Source organism: Triplophysa rosa, linkage group LG2 (assembly GCF_024868665.1).
Source record: "Triplophysa rosa linkage group LG2, Trosa_1v2, whole genome shotgun sequence".
In the NCBI taxonomy this organism is placed as follows: domain Eukaryota; kingdom Metazoa; phylum Chordata; class Actinopteri; order Cypriniformes; family Nemacheilidae; genus Triplophysa; species Triplophysa rosa.
Window position 1 is genome coordinate 13,863,847 of NC_079891.1, and position 19,379 is coordinate 13,883,225.

Below are 19,379 nucleotides of genomic sequence, written 5' to 3' on the forward strand. Positions count from 1 at the left end.
TCTCTTGCATTACCGTGTTTGTACCCAAGTGGACCTATGCTTTGTTTCTATATATTTTTTGATCATGTATAGATTCCTGCATTATTTTTGTATGCATAAAAAGTGTCGAAAGCTAATGTGTTCTTGTCACTATTAACACATCTGTAGATTCTTAACGGTTGTACTGTAAAAAAATAATACAATTGTATATTTTGGATACTGTATATTTCTGGGTTTACTGAAGTCATGCTGACTGGTCTTGGGTGAGTTTTCGCTTGATATTTAGGCTAAAAAATACTCAAAGCAAAATCATGTAATTGATGTCACAATTTATAACAATGCAATGCAAGCATATTTTGTTGGGCACACTGGTAAGCAAACTGGTGTACTGGTTTGTCTGCTGCACCTTTGTAAACAGAGACACTTACAGCTGCAGAATTGTTTTAATTATTTACTGTTTATAGATAAGTGTTTAGGTAAAATCATTTTTGTTTCATTCTGTGAACTAATAACAATATTTCTTGAAATAAAATGATTGTTTGCATTTCTTTTCTGAAAATGAAAAGTGGTGAAACCACTTTTCAGACCTTAAATACAGCTAAGAGAACAAGTTCATATACACTTTTAAGCAAAACAACAGTAATATTTGTACATGTATTTAGGAAAAGTACAATAAAAATGTATTACAGTTTTCATGTGTCTTGTCATGTGGCAGTCTTTGACATTGCTGTTGTATGACTTCGTCACTCCTAAGGTTTGATTTTGTTGAAATTCAACAGACACTGGCCTGGAATGGCCACAATACATCTAAATGCTGATTTAATGAAAACTTTCAATGGTCTCTCAATTTTTCCGCAGCTGTATGTATTTTATTGACCAGCAAGAATCCACTGCTTCAGCTTGATCATTATGATCTAGCTGAAACCTATGCAAGTCAAAAGGCAACACAGAATACAATGGTGCAAACGATCTTTATGTGAGCATATCCAAAATTCCTCTTAGTTTACTGTTTACTAGAAATAATTCAGCATGACCGGGAATCTTGAGGTAAAACCTAAATATTAAAGTTCGGCTCAGTTGTTTTTAAGTACATACTCAAACATTTGGTATGTATAAAATGCTTTTGATACAGGGGGATTTTCCACCATACTATGAATATTGTCATTTTAATCGTTTCATCAGTAGTGGCAGTGTGTTGAAATCCAGGATCTTGAGATTAAACATCACTTAAAAATCATTAAAAAAAACCTTTTCCCTCCTGTCACAACAAATAGATGGGACACAAACATGCTCCATAATATGACAATATAAAGCTACCGGGCTTTCTGAACCTCCTTTCATGGCTTGCTTGGGTTTGTTTAGTTTCGGTGTTCATAGAATAGCATGACAACATAATTCACGATAGTCCATATTAAATAAACTGAGTAGAAAATCAGAGAGGTGAAGATTCTGCTGCTGTTTGTCCATTCACACACTCATGGTCATATTTGGAGAATACTGCATGGAGAAATCAAAAGAAAGAGCAGATCAGTATTCAGTGACAGATAATGCTATAGTAAACACAGGATTTCATGGAAAAACATTTTTCATACATACATTATCACTCTGAAAAGGGTTGAGGAAGTTGCCACCCATTTCTCCATCATCTCTTGGTGTGCCAGGCTGATTGTTCATGCTGAGGTTTCCTGGTGAGCTCTGTTTAGTGTAAAAAAGAATGTTTGAGGAAAGATCTGTTTAGAAAACTATAACAACCATCAAAGAGCATTTTGTCACTGTTGAAATGTTTATTTCAAGAGAGTGAGGAAATTGTTGCAAACCTTTGGGAGACTTTCAATGTCACCAGACCCTGTTGAACGCAGGACAATAGAAAGACTTTAACTGACATTTACAACAATACAAAGTTTCTCATGACATTATGCTGTGTCAATTCAATATGCACCTAAAGAACCATTTATATGATGATGCTCCATACTTGCCATGCTGCCTATTGGGCCATCAGCACTAGGAAACTAAAAAAAAAAGAGAATTACAAAACAAAATATACTTTACTTATTATTAACCAAGTACTTTGCTCACATTTGGTCTGTTTCCATTAGGAGGGATTGAGCTGATCATACTGTATATGTTGTCACCCGAGTTGTTTGACTCTAGGAGATGTAATTATACATGATTTATTTTTTGAGCATTGTTTGGCGAACACAAAACAACTGACTTGCAATCAATATAAACATTGGAACAAACAAATGTCTTTGTATAGGGTCTACATAGTCAGCTAAAGCAGCATGCCACATATAAATTGCTTAACCAGATACATTAAAATAGACTTTACTAATGCTAAAAGTTTCAACAAAATCCCAACAGTTTAAATTTGCACACGAAACAAAAAAAAACTTATAAAAAGTATAAATATTCTAAATTAGGTTTTGGAGGCAACTTTTTCATCTAATCCTGTTACACACCACAAACATGAACAGCTGCATACTTCACATACCATCAAAATTTCCTCTGGCATCCCACCACCAAGCCAACTCCTTCATTATTTGTATTTATTATTGCATATAGGTCTTCATTGACTGTCATTGTCAATTAAACTCATTTCATATAGATCCAACTGCTTTGTTACCTGCTGGACTGGGCATGATGGGTGTTCCTGGAGGACCACCTCCTGCTGGGGGTCCCTGTAAACACACTGATACTGCTTATTCAAATGAGTTACTCAAAGCTGCTGTTGTTACACGACGTGACAAAACGTGATATTCTTTTCAAACACTAGTCTCATAACCTAATTATGAGATTAGTTTGATTTCAATCATTAATTTCACTATGATTTCAATCTTATTCAATATTAAACTATCAAGGTTATATTTGCACAGAATGTTCTTTACAGTATGTATATGATGATTTTATGTAGAATACTGTAAATCACAAAAAAAAGACTTAAGCTGGTTTTCACAGAACATTACATTACCTACCGAATAACTACCTGGAGACGCAGATGAATAAGGGATCTGAGATGGCATAGAGAGGGTAAGAACTGTTGTTGATGTTATTCATGATATAAAACTTTCGATCACTTATCAATGTGCCATGTTTAGAACTAACCAAATTTGGAGGGTTTGGCCACGGTCTGCATCCAGTACCACTGTAAACAGTCACAGGACATTAAATAACTCAACGTAGACAGCTGGAATGGTTAGAAATGACTGATGGATTGTGATATTCATTTAATTACATGCTCATTCCAGGCATTCCAGGTCCTACAAGGGCATTAAGGGGAGGTCTCATCCCACCACCATAGTTCTAAAAAGAAGCATAATACATTAGAATACATTACTGTATTGTGCAGTCACAGCTCTCCCCAATTTTTCACACAGATCTCACCTGGGGTCCAAGAGGAACCATTCCTCGAGGAGTCATTCGCTGTATGGGGCCACTCATGTTGGGATAACCTTGATAATGTAGAAATAAAGCATAGATTTGTGATTTTTCGGTAGCACTTTATATTTATAGTCCTTTATTTTATAGTCCCTAACCCCAACTTATATTATGTACATTTTATGTACTGTAAAATAAAGTGCAACAACATTTTCTACAATTATTCACACGATATTACTCATGAACATGCAGTCTTTTTTGCATCATTTTCTGTGCTGATTTTGTAAGAAAATATGTGTATTCTTTACAATGAATTTAAATATGGTAAAAGTGTTAAACCTGTGTTTTTAAGTGTAAATTATTCATTTTACAAAAATATGTAAACAAATAGTAGTTTTAACCAACTTGTTTATTATAACTTACACATCACTTTAATATCATTACATTAACATTATAAAAGTATTTTTATTCTGTGTGGAGTGAGTTGTCTCATTGGGTCCAACATTTTAGGATTGCATTACCAGCCTAGTTTTCTTATTATTTGGATCCCATTAGCTTCCTTGGGTCCATCCCACTCTTAAAATACATTCATCATTCCATGCATCAAACAAAAATACATTTTTCATATTCAAACAATAGTTAAGTACAACTAAACTATATTCCATAACATCCCAAAAACATTACTTCATAAACATCTTCCTAGGGTCTACACAAAACTTAAAATCCATACATTCTTACATACATAAAAATTAAACACATGTTTACAAACCAAAACCCCTCATTAATTATTCCTACGACCTATTGATATACAGTACAGTATATCAACACCAGCTCGTTCAATGAATTTCTACTCATAATGTGTGCTTTCACCTGCCTTTTAAAGGGGCAATGAATTAAGACCTCAATTTTAAACCAAGCTTTTGTTGTATAAGAGGGAATCGTATTCAAGCGAACATCCTGTAAGTGTCAGAACTGAAAACGCCCTTGTTACTGAAATTACAACTGTTATTGACACCAGGCTCAGCGAACACCAGGTCCTGGAATGCACCTATCTATGACAGGTTGAACACCGCCTCCACAGAAAAATATCAACGACTACTTCTCTAGCCCCGCCCACTGGTTCGCGAATGACTTTAGCCACACAAAGTACACACTGTGATGATCGACAAACTGGTAACCATAGCGACATATTTTTCTGCTAAAGATTTGTTTTGTCTGTCAGTTTAAACTAAACTGCTGATAGTGTTTATGCTCAGAAGGCTACATCACACGGCGCTCTTTTGATGTGTTGCCATGTTTGTTATTAATAAGCGCTTTTATGCTTGTTGTTTGGTCTTAGATCAAAAAGCCTCGGCACTTAGGTCTTAATAAATGGTCTGTTGCAGATTTTAAGAATTTTTCTATATAAACAATTTGCATTTTGAGATTTGTTTTTGTCTTGTATTTATTCGCAAATTTTTTCTGTGAAGATCTGGCAACCCTGTCACTTTAGCGAAGGGATCTCGAGAGCGGCTAGCCCCGTGTCATGTGCAAAAGTTCTTTCACTGTTATTTTTATTTAGAGCGACCAAGCAACAAACATGCAACATTGTGCAGCGCCTGGTTGTGGAAGAACACAGTCGCTTCCTTCGGATTCTGATATTAGGAATGGTTGAATTTTTAAGTACGTTCCTGCTCACGTGGGTGAAACATTGAGAATTTGTTCACGTCATTTCACCATGGATTCCTTTGTGAACAAGGTGCTGGATTTGCGGAGAGAGTAAAATTAAAAAGCAGTGCTGTGCAGTCAATATTGGATCCGACAGGAATAGCGCATCAATCTTATGTGAGTAAAACATATTTGTACTATGCGTCACTGTTGCTTTGTTAGAGATCGCTTGATATGTCCTGATAATGTGTAACCTAACTTACGTGTCTAACACAGAAGGCTCCAACTAAGTTTACTACGCAAACTGCTATCCAATCATAGCAGTGGGCGTTTACTTCCAAGTCTTCAATGCGGCACCCCCATTAAAACCGTGCGTTTCTCCAACCGGTGTTCTGCCAATTTATGCTACCCTGTCAAATTTTGCTACCTCCATACAAACCAGGACTAACCCCTCCCCCAACCCAACCCTTACACCTAAGTTAAAGGCCTCAAAAACCAGAGTAGAAAATAGCCTATTACTTATTGATTTTGATGTTTTCGAATGTAAAAACCACGCGAATGTCATAAGTAGACCTCAGACAACAGTATAAAATAATAAAAACGGCCAGTTCAGCACACCTTTAAAATCAAATCTCTGTGTTATACTTTTCTGACAATGGTAAAAGATTCCATCCCTTCATAGCTCTATATGTCACTGTACGTTTAAGGAAGTTCGTCCTCACATTTGGGAGAAAGAATCTACTCTCTGTTGCTCGTCTGGTAGCATAACCATTTGACCGTCCGTTGTATTGCAATTGATTGTACTGTTCAATCGGTAATTTAAACTGTATAACCTTCCATGTAAAAAACAGCTTTCAGTAACATCTTTTTAACATCTAAAAGCAGATTTTATGTGAGACTTGCTCAGAAATGTATTTTAAATGTCAATACCTGGTTGTCTTGTAGGATCCATTCCACTAGGTAGGAGGGGCGGGTTCCCAGCACCCAAAGCCTAAACAAATCACACTTTTAAGCACTAAATTAAAACATCAGTTTCCAAAAGAAACTATGCACAAAAGCACTAGACAGAGGGAGAATACCTGACTGGGTATTCTGAGAGAACCTCTAGGCCCACCTGGGTATCGAGGAGACATAAACTGGCAGGGAAACAATATTGATCAAATTGTCTATATCACACATACATGACAACAGGCAAACCAAAGTGCTGCTATAAATTTCACCACTAGAGGGAAGTGCTTCATTTTTTAACTGTATTTTGGATTTTAATCCAAATAATGAATGTATTTCAATGATGACTTATTCTTTTATACAATTTACCTTATTTAAGGCAAGACAAAAGTTATGAATAAGAACAAAGTGTTGCAGTGTACAAAACAACATAAGGATAATAACAACATACGGCATAATATATAAAGACAGGTGATGTTATATTGCAAATGTGAACTGCAAAGCATTTATCTCAAAGGACTGAGGTGATTTAAGGTAAAACAGTGTCAAATGTGCAAAATATGTCGCATACACTGTGTGTGCAACAGTACTTTGACCTTAAGTGAGTGTGTGTGTGCGTACTTGAAAAAATCCCGGAGGCATTGGCATACCCTCTCCAGGAGGACTTCCAATAACAGGACTGTGTGTTGCTGCTGCACTCTACAGGACGCATACACATAAAAAGGTTCATAAAAAAGATCTTATAGCATCACAGAAAGATTGTGGAGGAGGAATGGGAAGAGCTATATGGAGACATCATCGTTGCTAACTAAATTACTGCTGCATAAATTTACAATCTGAAAAACGCTTGCAGTGCACTAAACATGACAATTACTGGAGAGTAAGTACAGGCATTCATTGATTGACCACAATAATTATTCAGTTTCAAGACGTACTGTATATTTGAATACTGAAACAACTTCAATTTGTGCAGCAAAATGACTTAAATGCAACAATAATGAATAAGGAATAACGAATGGACATTAGAGATTATTACAAGACCAAATCTTCAATATAAAGGTAAATGTTTAGCTGCATTACAGTCATGAAAAATTGAGAGGAAAATGTACCTTACTTAAATTATCGCATCTGAGACTTCATAATGGTTCGTAGATAGGGTTAATTTTCATTATACTATGTACTTTCAGTGTACTTTTGCCACAAAATGGCAGGAGTTTGAACATATGTATATCAGTGTATGAAAACATAAAAAATAAGTTTTAATACATTTTTATTCATGTGCATATTGTAAATGCATATATTCTAGGTCCTTAAAGTTTTGGCCAGATCCAGCACTCACTGTTACTATAAGTTCATCCATTTCCATATTTATTAGATTCTGTCCATTCTGTCTGCAATAAGGAGGCAGTATGTGTGTGAGTGTAGTCTTTAGAGAGCAGGATTCTTCCAGAGGCTGGCTGGGTAGAGACACTCATTTCTTTACTCATTAACAAAACGTGGGTAGCATTGCAAGTCCCCTTGTCTAGACTTTCTTATCAGCTGCATCAAGACAACATCCTTACGCTCAGAACGAGAAAATAAACTCAATCTACTCGGCTCAAACAAGGGAAACAAAAAAGTCAAGTTACTCCAGGTTCTCAGAACTCCCATGAAGCACAAACATACTAAGAAAGTTAACTCTCAGCATGACACAAGATTAAAATGACTAAGACAGATTCACATGTATTAAAACAAGTCAAAATGCCTTGAAAAAGCCACTTTTGCAATTAAGAAAATAACATTTCATGTTCAACCCTAACAAGACTATTCTGTCTGACCTTTTTTTTTATCTTGTCACATCCATTTAGATAAGCATGTGATTTGTAACATAAACTGTTAAAAATGAAGAGAGAACAGAGAAACATTATAGTGATAGCTGAACTTGAGCCCTGTGTATGGCATGACAAGACTTACAGGAAGGAAGTCGCTAGCTGCCCCACTCTTTTAATCTCTCCCTCGCTCACTCCATCCATCCCCCTGTAATGCTATTGGGCACTTCATGTGCAAACAAAATAGACGTGTAGACACAAAGCAAAACTCCAAAGCAAAAAGCATTAGAGGTTGATGTAGGGTAGGTGGAAACAAGTCTAGTATTACAAAAAATTAGAAATCACACATCATACATGTTTTATCATCTTAATATTAATAAATGTGTTTTGAATGACAGCTTTCCATCTTCTCTCTTACACTCTTAAATAAAACCTGCCTGGGTTTATTATTCAATAACAACCAGCTGGATGTACATATCCCTTGTTTATGACATTTAGTCAACACAAAAGTAAAACGTAATATTTAATATTCCAGCCAGACATTACAGGAACATTACTCTGAGAATATATCTGTGCATCTGTGTAAATTCAATTGTTGTGCATATGAATTCAACTGAGGTTACATAAAATGATAAAAGGTTTCACAGTTACTATCATCTAAACTGTACGCTACAGTTAAATTGATCATAGCATCTTATGAACAAGACATATGATATACATGGTAAAAAGATCTTTAAAAGAGTTCACAAGTTAGCATTTATATAATACTTGAATAGTGCATAATGGAGGGCTCGAGGGTCCGTGTACTTGGCGGCCAACGGATTTTTCTTTTGAAATTAGAAAACCAAAATCGGGAATCAAGCTTTTTTCTTTTTTGCGTTGATTATAGAAAACGGGAAATGAAAAAAAAACCTGTTGTCCAATTTTTTCAAATATGTTTATAAATGGTAATCGGGAATTAAAATACACGTGTGAAAATCCTATGTCTCTATTTGTGCAGTTTGTTTGTAGTGACTCGGAAGCGGAAGCTATAGAGTAGTATGATTAACCGTTCTGTTGATATCTTTGGAACATGACGTTGCACGAATATGCAGGTTTTATTACATAAAAAGAAAAGGTTCATTGAATATAAATGATCTGCATGGTATCTTGACCCCAACATATTTGTCACCTACTTTTGCAGAATTAGCTATTCTTTTTTTAAATAATGCATGTGTTGTTTTGCCACAATAGATGGCAAAACAATACCATGGACCAAGAAATGTTAGGCATTAAAACTACAGAACTGTGAATTACACTACAATGTGATAGTGGTATACATATTATAGAGCTGTGAATTATATTATGAGCTATTTTGTAAATACAGCATGAACTGCATTTATATGCATCTATTGCCAAATACAAAGAAGCACAGATCACTTGGATGCATATCTATATGTCAACAAATGCACACTTTCCAAGTCCTATTCAAAAATGTATAGGGTCATTTGTATTGGCAACTGACATTAACAGTGCAACTATATTCACAGTCGGATTGGCTTTTACAATGCACTGCTGTTCACATGAGAATCATACCCACAACAAATATAAGTCCATGGTTCATGGTAATGTAAGTAGCTTTGGATAAAAGCATCTGCCAAATGCATAAATGTAAATGGTTCAGGACCATCTCCGAACTTAGACATCCAGCTACATCAACCTTCAGTTACGTTTTAAATCAAAGACTCTGTAAGATGTCATGGGTCATGTCATGCCTTTTCTCATGATGCAAATAGAGTTTGACAGTGAAAGGTTATAACTTAAGAGTATGTCCACATGCCCCGCCCACCTTGATAGCTTCTGCTTCCGGGTCGGTACAAACTGCAGAAAATAGAGACATAGGATTTTCACACGTGTATTTTAACTCCCGATTTCCACTTATAAACACATTTGAAAAAAAAACGGACAACGGGTCATTTGTTCGTTTTTCGTTTTCATAATCAACGCAAAAACTGGAAAACAGCTGGATTCCCGATTTTGGTTTTCTAATTTCAAAAGGGAAATCCGTTGGCCGCTAAATACACGGACCCTCGAGCTTGAGATGAGAATTGAGGCTCTCCAGTATCCCAATTAATTTACTTACATTTAGTAATAATCAGATATAAACTGAAGTTAAGACGAAGAAGGAATACCAAAAGAATTGTTGTAGAAGTTAGATAAGTGGTTTATACTGCACAAGCTTACTTTACTCAACTCAACTCAACCTTTATTTATATAGCACTTTTTACAATTTTCATTGTTACAAAGTAGCTGTACATGGAAACATGTTAACCATAAGCAATATATTAAATATCATACACGTACTGACACACACACGCTACCGCACACCAAACACACACACAGGTTTAAGGTTTAACATTTAAGGATAATATTAACAAGTACAAGATTCTAAAGCTGATGTAAGCATCCCCCCGGCGAGTAGTGAAGAAAAAAAGCCTTGTGAGAACCCAGGCCCAGCCAGGGGAACCAGTTCTCCTCTGGCACTACTGCTGCATCTCTACAAGCTCCTCAGTGCCTGCACAACTAGGCTATATAAACAAACAAAAGGAATAAAAGAGGTACATTATAGATTTAATATTATCTTAATATTCTAACAGCTCATTGCAGTTGCAATTTTGTTGTGTAGTGAGGACATGTCAGGTCGCCGCCTCCCTCTTTCAGCTCCACCATTTAGACTTGCCGCCTCCCTCTTCCAGCTCCACCATCTAGACTTGCCGCCTCCCTCTTTCAGCTCCATCATCTAGACTCGCCGCCTCCCTCTTTCAGCTCCACCATCTAGACTGGTCACAGAACTCGGAACAGGTTGCTCTTTACTGTTGGTACTGGTCGAATTAAAGTAACATGTATCATTAAAATCCTTCCCACAACCCATCTTAATGGCGAAACAACTCTTATGCAGCAACATCTGTACTGTATTTCATTCTTTTTTCTCCCTAAAATGTACAAATATTGTGGTTTTGTGGTGCTATAAAAACATAGCTCTGATGCGTCACAGCCAGCACGAAACAGCAACTCAATCAAAATCTTGACCACCAAGTTTTCAGTAAAAAGGCAAACAAGGATCAAAAGAGCACAGTGTAGGAGCAACAATCCAAGTGAATGTGGGCACGCTATGTGAAATATCTCTTTTCATTCAGGGGGAAAATCTTCATTAACATGCTTGAATAGGCTGCATGATATTAAAAGCTATTTCATGGTGCCGTGCCTCCCCTCTTGCTCTCATGTTGCTACTGTCTGTGTTCTAGTCTGTGTGTGAACACAAAGAAATTGAGTGCACTGATGAGACTGGCCTTAAGACAAACAGGAGAACATCAAGAGGGTGCATGTAAAGACATTGGGCCCTATTTTCACGATCTAAGCGCATGGTTTAAAGCGCACGGCGCGGGTGCACTCAGGGCGTGTTCGAATCCACTTTTGCTAATTTAACGACGGGAAAACGGTCGGCGCGCCCGGGCGCATGGTCTAAACGAGTTGTCCTGATTCTCTTAATGAGTAATGGGTGTTTTTTGGGCGTAACGTGCAGTAAACCAATCAGAGTCTCAACTCTCATTCCCTTTGAGAGCCAGTTGCGCTCGCGCCATGGCGGATTCGCTACTTACACGGCGGAATTTGAAAGCGCAAAGACTGTCCCCCAACTGTACCCAATGAGCTGGACTGTGCGGGGGTGGAGTCGCCACTCTCCGCGAGGCGTCAACTGAAGAGAGAGCGCATCGGCTGTCTGGTTCAGGTCACCTGGGATATGTGTTGCTCACAGGGATCTGATCACCTGCGGATTCCACAGGAGGAGGCGTCGGGCGAGTCGTGTTAGCTGCCGTGAGCGAACGCCACCCTGGCGGTTGATATACGCTACGGCAGTTGTGCTGTCCGACCAGACCAGCACGTGCTTGTCCTGCACGAGAGGTTGTAGCCCCTTCAGTGCAGGTAGCACATCCAACAACTCTAGGCAATTGATATGCCAGCGCAGGTGGGGGCCCGTCCATCACCCCGACACTGCGTGCCCGTTGCACACGGAACCCCAACCCTGCAGGGAGGCGCCTGTCGTCACTACGACGCGCCTCGTGACCTGCCCGAGAGAGACACCCGTCCGTAGAAAGGTCATTAAAGACCAAGGGGTTAGGGTGCTTCGGCAGAGAGGCGTAATCACCATCTGCCTGCTGCCGGTGTGCCACGCTCTCCAGGGAACTCGACTCTGTAGCCAATGTTGGAGCGGTCTCATGTGCATCAACCCGAGGGATATCACCCCCGCCAAGAGGATGCCATCCCAGGAGCCTCTGAAATTGTTTCAGGGGGACCGCTGACTGCTTGAAATGTTCCAGGCAGTTCAACACTGACTGAGCGCTCTCTGTAGTCAGTTGAGCTATAATGGAGACAGAGTTGAGTTCCATACCAAGAAAGAGGATGCTCTGCACAGGGGAGAGCTTGCTCTTTTCTCGGTTGACCTGTGGTCCCAATCGATCTAGGTGCCGAGGGCACTAGGTCCCTGTGTGTACATAACAGATCTAGCGAGTGTGTCAAGATGAGCCAGTCGTCGAGATAGTTTAGTACCCGCACACCTCTCTCCCTGAGGGGAGTGAGGGCGGCTTCCACGATCTTCGTGAAGACTCGTGGGGACAGGGACAGACCGAATGGAGGACTCTGTACTGATATGCCCGACCCTCGAACCGTACCGTGAACCGTAGGAACGGGCGATGACAAGGGAGAATCGAGACATGAAAGTAAGCGTCCTTCAGGTCGATTGCCATGAACCAATCTTGACATCTGATAGATGTCAGGATGCGCTTCTGCGTGAGCATCCTGAATGACAGCTTGAGTAGGTGCCTGTTCAGGGTACGCAGATCTAGCAACTCCCCCTTTTTGGGGACGATGAAATACGGGCTGAAAAACCCATTGAACATCTCGGCTAGAGGGACGAGCACAATCGCTTCCTCTCCAGAGGGGTGGCGACCTCGGCCCGAAGCACAGGAGCATCCTTGCCTCTGACTGAGGTTTGAGAGGATGCCCCGAAACTTGGACGAGCGTCTGGGGAGTTGGATCGCGTAGCCGAGACGGATCGTATACCTTAGTCACCGTGACGGTTTGGGAAGCTCTTGTCAGGCTCCCAGGGACCGAGACAGGGAGGCTAGGGGTACGTTCTGCTTCATCGACCTCCTGGGGAGTGGTTTGATGGCTGGCAGTGAGGATCCCTCGCCGTGGGGGGGCCCCCGGAGAGGAGATCGGCTCTGCTGTTTTACCTGCCTGGCGATGATGTAGCACAAAGCACCATCGATTGAGAGTGCTTAGGCTGATGTTTATCCTCGACATTGGGTCTCGCCGCAACGTTGAGTTGCCGAACACCATCGTGTAGAGGGTGAGAGCGGCTGTGATAATACCCAGACGATGATGTAGCACAACGCACCATCGATTGAGAGTGCTTAGGCTGCTGATTATCCTCGACATTGGGTCTCACCGTAACGCAACGTCGAGTTGCCGAGTTTTCTTCTAAGAGAAAACTCTTAGAAGTGGGTTGTTGGGACGGGGCAGGAACCGTCCCGGATCGACCAACCAGCGATGGAATGGCTGGGGTAGGGCCTGAAGGTATTCTCAATCTCCCTGGGGTCTTCCCATGAGGGCTGCTTCGGCTTCCGCCACGGCTGCTGATGGGGTGGTGGTCTCCTCTTTGATGTCTTCTTCCGGGGGGCCGCCTGAGTGGGGGGGGCGCCAGAGGGCCAGGGCTGCTGGGAAGCAGATGGTGCATGGGATCTCGACGGCCAGAGGGCGGCCGAGTTGCGGCGGGGGAGGATATGCTTGATTTCCTCTGTCTGCTCCTTTACTGTCGAGAACTGCGGCTCGACAGTATCACCAAACAGCCCCCCCTTGCGAGATGGGTGCGTCGAGAAAGCGGACTTTCTTGGCATTACTCATCTGTGCAAGGTTCAACCAGAGGCGTCTCTCCTGGACCACAAGTGTGGACATCGCCCGACCCAGGGCCCGTGCGGTCACCTTGGTCGCCCGTAGAGCGAGGTCGGTGACGGCGCGGAGTTCCTGCATAAGCGCTGGGTCGGTCTTACACTGTGGAGCTCTCTTAACGCCTTGGCCTGATGGACCTGCAGGATGGCCATAGCGTGGAGAGAGGGGACAGCTTGGCCCGCAGCAGAGTAAGCTCTCGACACCTAAGATGCCGAAAAAACCTACATGCTTTGGACGGGAGTCTAGGTCGAGCCCCTGGGGAACTGGGTTGATGTGCATGCGCCGAAAGGGGGTGTTCCAGGTCGTACTAAGTTTCTCATGCACTTCGGGAAAACACGGCACTGGGGGCGAGTGCGGCTTGGAGCCGCTCTCAAACCCGAGGTACCATGTATCCAGACGCAAGCGTTGGGAGAGGCAGTGCGGTGCACTGCAACCTAATGCCAGCGGCCCGGGAAAGCATGGCTGACATTTCGACGTCCGCTTCTTCCTGGGCTCAACCCCCCGGGGAGGGAGCTCCGAGGAAACGTCGGCGTCAGATGCCAGTAAGTCATCCTCCGATGCTGCAACGGACATCTCATCACGCACTGTTTCCAAATACGTGGTTGTGTAACAAGACGGTGGGACCGTCTCATGGGGAAAGGTCAGATGAGCGAGACGAGGTGCGAACGGTCCGCGAGCCGGTGGCTGACGGATTAGCGCTCACAGTAATCCTCATATCACCCTCGCTGCTTGCCGTAGTGGACAGCAGGGCCATAGCCACTGCTGTCACGGAACGGGAAGCAGACGAGGTGGTGGCTGAGTCCCGTGGGAACACAGCCACCCGTGACGCAACGTCTGAATCGTCAACCGCCCGCAGTGTGGGCAGGACGTATCCACAAGGGCTGCCCCAGCGTACTGGAAGTAATGATGGGTCGTTCTTGAACGAATCTTTAATGTGACTCGGGAAGAACGAGTCGTCTCGGGGAGTGATTCGTCCAGTCGCGCATGCGCATTGCGCAACATTCTATGGGTCCTGTGACAAAAGAACGAACGACTCGAACCCGAAGACTCGAGAGGTGAACTAATCAATTCTCTTTCCGGCTCAGACGGCATCGGTAAAGCGTAGGGGGCTGTCACGTGATGAACGAACGACTCGAACCCGAAGACTGGAGGTGAACTAATCAATTCTCTTTGCTAGACTGCATTGGTTTAGCTTACGAAGCTGTCACTCGTGAACGAACGAGTCAAACCCGAGGACTTGTCAGATAAGAGGTGTGGTGAGCTAATCATAGACTAAAGACCCAGGTAAACAATGAATTATCTTTTCTGTTTCTTATAGCATTATAGTTTTGTATTGTTTGTAATGTGATCAACGTTTGCATAAGTAGTAGATGTGTTAGGAAAGTAACATGTAACATTTTAATTATATTTTGCTAAATGAACGAAATGAACGATATGACTCGAAAAAAGATTCGTTCATTTTGCTGAACGAGACTCAAAGGTCCGAGTCAGTAAAATGATCCGAACTTCCCATCATAATGGAAGCAGACTCGTGTCCGTCCCCCTCCTCGATGAGTGTGTTGCACCCATGAGAACAGCGGGACATGCCACGCTGGAGAAATTTGCTCTTTTAGAGAAAAAAACTCAAACACTTCTGGAACTGCGAGACGCCCAGGGGAAGTCGCTGCAGGAAGGGACAGTCCGCTGCACCACGTCGTAAGATTCCAGCAGTAATTCGGCGTAGAGTTTGAAGTCTCGAAGTCATCATGTGTGAAGGCTCCGAAGAACAAAAGTGAATGAATGCAGCACGCCATCTCCCTTTTATACCCGGATATCCGGGGTCGGAGTCCGGCATGCAAATTTCATTCCCAATTTCATTGGCCTTTTCTAAACTAGTCAGAAGTTGATAGGTTCTCAAGAGCGAACCCCATCTGTCGGTCGACACAACTCGAGAGACCACAGAAAGGAACGTCTTGGTTACGGATGTAACCTCGGTTCCCTGATAGGGAACGAGACGTTGTGTCGAACCGACGGTTTTCTTTGGGCTATATCATGATGATTAGAAAAGGCCAATTAAATTGGCGAATAAATTGCATGCCGGGCTCCTCCCCGGATGTCCGATATAGAGGGAAGCCGGCGTGCTCATTCATTCACCTTTGGTCTGAGGAGCCTAAAGCATCCTCCCCCGACCGCTGGGGTGGGCGGCCAGTGTTGTGGCATGAGGGACACAACGTCTCGTTCCCTCCATCAGGGAACCGAGGTTACATCCGTAACCAAGACGTTCCCTTTCTGTCGGTCTCTCGACGTTGTGTCGAACCGACAGAATGGGGTTCCTTGGAAAACGCCACAGCACTGAGCCGCGTCACAATCTCTGCGGAGCACGTTGACTGGCCTGGGCGAGTCAGACGAACACGCTAGCGCGAAATTATGACCTTCAGTGGAGAGGAAGGGGGACCCAGAGCTTTCCACAAAAAGTTGGGAAGCCCCCTAACGCCGGCCGTCACGGGCGGAGGCCTGATTCTCTAAATGGCGAGAAGCCGCCCGGCACCGTACGGGCCACTGGGTAAGCATTATTCCCCCCTGGGGGGAAAAACGCTGCAGAGGCCACTACCTACCGTAGGGAGGAATTAGTGGAGACACCACATGGTCTCACCATCAGGGGAGAACTCATGGGAGGAATGTGCGGACTGCAGGAGTTAACCGCAAGGTGGGAGTCCACCTGGGGAGGTCATGGGTTGCCAAGGTGGGAACCATTCATGAGGATACATCAGACGGAACAGCCCACGGAGGGGGGGTTACCACGTCTGGAGCACTAGGTCCGGTTAGAGCTATGTGGGAGATAACTCAACTGTTCCCCGGCCTAAGGGGGCAGGGCTGCTCTGCCCAGCCTGTCCCCTGGAAGGGTGCTTAGTGATGGATGGAATGCCTGTTCTTTACCCGAGGGGAAAGAAGTGAGGCGGGATCGCCACTGCTCCCCCCGGAGGGGGAAGGGCTTCCGCAGGCGTATGCCCTACCGGCTGCCGGTCCCACACCTTGCCAGGATGCGGGCTGACACCGGTTCCGCGCGTAGGTATTAGAACCTCACGGAGTTGTTAGGCATAGCCCAACCCGCAGCTCCGCAGATGTCTGCCAGAGAGGCGCCCTGAGCCAGCCACGAGGGGTGTGCCTCACCCCCAACGGGCAGGAAAAGAGATCGGTATGCCCTAACGAGGGCATCCACGATCCAGTGCGCCAGCCTCTGTTTGGAGACAGCCCTCCTGCTGACCTCCGAAACAGACAAAGAGCTGCTCAGAGCTTCTGGGCTCTGCGTGCGGTCCAAGTAGAGGCGCCGTGCGCGTACTGGACACAGCACGGATAGGTTGGGTCTTCCTCCCCGGTGGGGAGCGCCTGCAGGTTCACCACCTGGTCTCTCGGGAGAGTGGTGGGAACCTTGGGCACGTAGCCGGGGCGGGGTCTCAAGATAACGTGAGAATCCCGGCCCCGAGTTCTAGGCAATCTGCGGACACGGAGAGTGCTTGTAGATCCCCTACCCTCTTGGAGGTGAGCGCAATGCGGAACACCGTCTTTATCAAGACTGAGAAAGAGCGGTAACCCGAAAGGCTCGAAGGGAGCGGGCCTCTTGAGGCCCGCCACCTAGTCGCAAGAGGGTACGGAGCGCGGAAAGGTGGTCACCCTCTCGCGCCCCTTAGGAACCTAATGACCAGGTCGTGCTGTCCCAGAGGCTACCCAGCACTTGGGTCATGATGAGCGGCCGAGCGGCTACATACATTCCCAGTGTGGAGGGGGAGAGGTTACTCCCCCGTCTCTCTTGAGGACGGGACAGCTCGTACCCGACCGAGCAACTCCGCGGGTCTTCTCGCCGAGAAGAGCACCAGGACGAGAAGAGGCGCCACCTATGGGCGTATAGCCGCCCAGTGGCCGAAGCCCTAGCCTGAGTGACGTCCCAACCGGACCGGGGGTGGGTCACTCAGGATCTCCTCGTCCCGTCCAGACATGGAGACCAGGTTTTGCCTGGGATGCCGTAACGTGCCCCTTCCCCTGGGGAAGCTGTCCGCCAGGGGGAGCGGCCAGGGGGGAGTTGTTGTCAGAGCCTCAGCTCCGAGAACCAAGTCCTGGTTAGGCCAAGGGGCGTAACTAGTACCACTTGATGCTCCTCTTCCCTGGCCTTGCACAGGCCTGTGCAATGAGGCTCACTGGGGGGAAGCGTACTTCCGCTTGTCCCGCGGCCAGCTGTGCGCAAGGGCATCCGTGCCGAGGGTACCTCGGACAGGGAGTACCCAAGCGGACAATGGGAGGAGTTCGGGGAGGCAACAGGACCACCTGTGCCTGGCCAAACTGCCCCCAAATGAGCCGGCTGCGCGGGGAGGGAGTCGCCACTCTCCGCAGGCGTCAACTGACGAGAGAGCACATCGGCTGTCTGGTTCAGGACGCCTGGGATGTGTGTGGCTCGCAGGGAGCTGATCACCTGCTGACTCCAGAGGAGGAGGCGTCGGGCGAGTCATGTTAGCTGCTGTGAGTGAAGAATACGCCACAGCAGCTGTGCTGTCCGACCGGACCAGCACGTGCTTCCCTGCACGAGAGGAGTAGCTCCTCAATGCAAGTAGCACAACCACAACTCTAGGCAGTTGAATGCCAACGCAGGCGGGGGCCCTCCACCGCCCCGACACTGCTTGCCCGTTGCACACGGCACCCCTTAGGGTGTGTCGGCAGAAAAGCGTGTGACCAACGCCTGCTGCCGGTGTGCCACGCTCTCCAAGGAACTTGACTCTGCCGCCAGTGCGGTCTATTACCCCCGCAGAGATGCCATGAATCCCAGGAGCCTCCTGTTACAGGGGGACCGCTGACTGTCTGATCTCAGGCAGTTCAACACTGACCGGGCGCGCAGTCCTCGCGCCCACCCTGGTGAGCGGGGCCGCTCGTGAGGACAGAGTCGAGTTCCATACCGAGAAAGAGGATGCCCTGCCCGGGGAGAGCTTCTCTTTATCTCAGTTGACCTGTAGCCCCACCGATCTAGGTGTCGGAGCACCAGGTCCCTGTGTGTACACCACAGATCTCGAGAGTGTGCCCAAACTTGAGCCAGTCGTCGAGATAGTTAGTACCCGTACACCTCCTTCCCAACGGGGAAGGAGGGCGGCTTCCACGACCTTCGTAAAGACTCGTGGAGACAGGGACAGACCGAAGGGGAGGACCCTGTACTGATATGCCCGTCCCTCGAGCGCAAACCGTCGGAACGGCCGATGTCGAGGGAGGATCGAGACATGAAGTACGCGTCCTAGGTCGATTGCCACGAACCAGTCCTGACGCCTGACAGATGCCAGAATGCGCTTCTGACCATCCTGAAAGGCAGCTAGTGTAGGTGCCTGTTCAGAACACGCAGATCTAAGATAGGGCGCAACCCTCAGCCTTTCTTAGGGACAATGAAGTACGGGCTGTAAAACCCGCTGAACACCTCGGCCGGTGGGACAGGCTCAATCGCTCCCTTCACCAGAAGGGAGGCGACCTCCGCCCGAAGTACGGGGGCATCCCTGCCTCTGCCTGAGGTAAAAGGACGTCCCGGAACTTGGGCGGACGTGTAGCGAACTGAATCGCGTAGCCGAGACGGATCGTCTTCCTCAGCCAGCCTGACAGTCTGGGGGCTCCCAGGACTGTGACAGGGGG

General features: G+C 45.2%; 1 protein-coding gene across 4 annotated transcripts in view; it reads right to left on the reverse strand.

Annotated features, from left to right (window-relative positions):
- Nucleotides 1–1,360: 1,360 nt before the first annotated feature.
- The window catches only part of ssbp2a (single stranded DNA binding protein 2a), a 23,306-nt gene continuing 5,287 nt past the window's right edge, over nucleotides 1,361–19,379 (reverse strand). The window contains exons 4-16 of one of the 4 annotated variants that reach the window (XM_057328975.1): nucleotides 6,571–6,648; nucleotides 6,081–6,137; nucleotides 5,932–5,992; nucleotides 3,361–3,428; nucleotides 3,212–3,279; nucleotides 3,082–3,121; nucleotides 2,963–2,987; nucleotides 2,603–2,668; nucleotides 2,056–2,126; nucleotides 1,919–1,988; nucleotides 1,797–1,825; nucleotides 1,576–1,674; nucleotides 1,361–1,476 (exon numbers count right to left, since the gene is read on the reverse strand). In XM_057328975.1, the coding sequence (XP_057184958.1) occupies nucleotides 1,447–1,476; nucleotides 1,576–1,674; nucleotides 1,797–1,825; nucleotides 1,919–1,988; nucleotides 2,056–2,126; nucleotides 2,603–2,668; nucleotides 2,963–2,987; nucleotides 3,082–3,121; nucleotides 3,212–3,279; nucleotides 3,361–3,428; nucleotides 5,932–5,992; nucleotides 6,081–6,137; nucleotides 6,571–6,597 (711 nt within the window). In that variant the 5' untranslated portion in view covers nucleotides 6,598–6,648 and the 3' untranslated portion in view covers nucleotides 1,361–1,446. Of the gene's footprint in view, nucleotides 1,477–1,575; nucleotides 1,675–1,796; nucleotides 1,826–1,918; nucleotides 1,989–2,055; nucleotides 2,127–2,602; nucleotides 2,669–2,951; nucleotides 2,988–3,081; nucleotides 3,122–3,211; nucleotides 3,280–3,360; nucleotides 3,429–5,931; nucleotides 5,993–6,080; nucleotides 6,138–6,570; nucleotides 6,649–19,379 lie in introns of all 4 variants that reach the window. The other 3 variants (XM_057328974.1, XM_057328977.1, XM_057328976.1) reach the window with 3 other exon arrangements.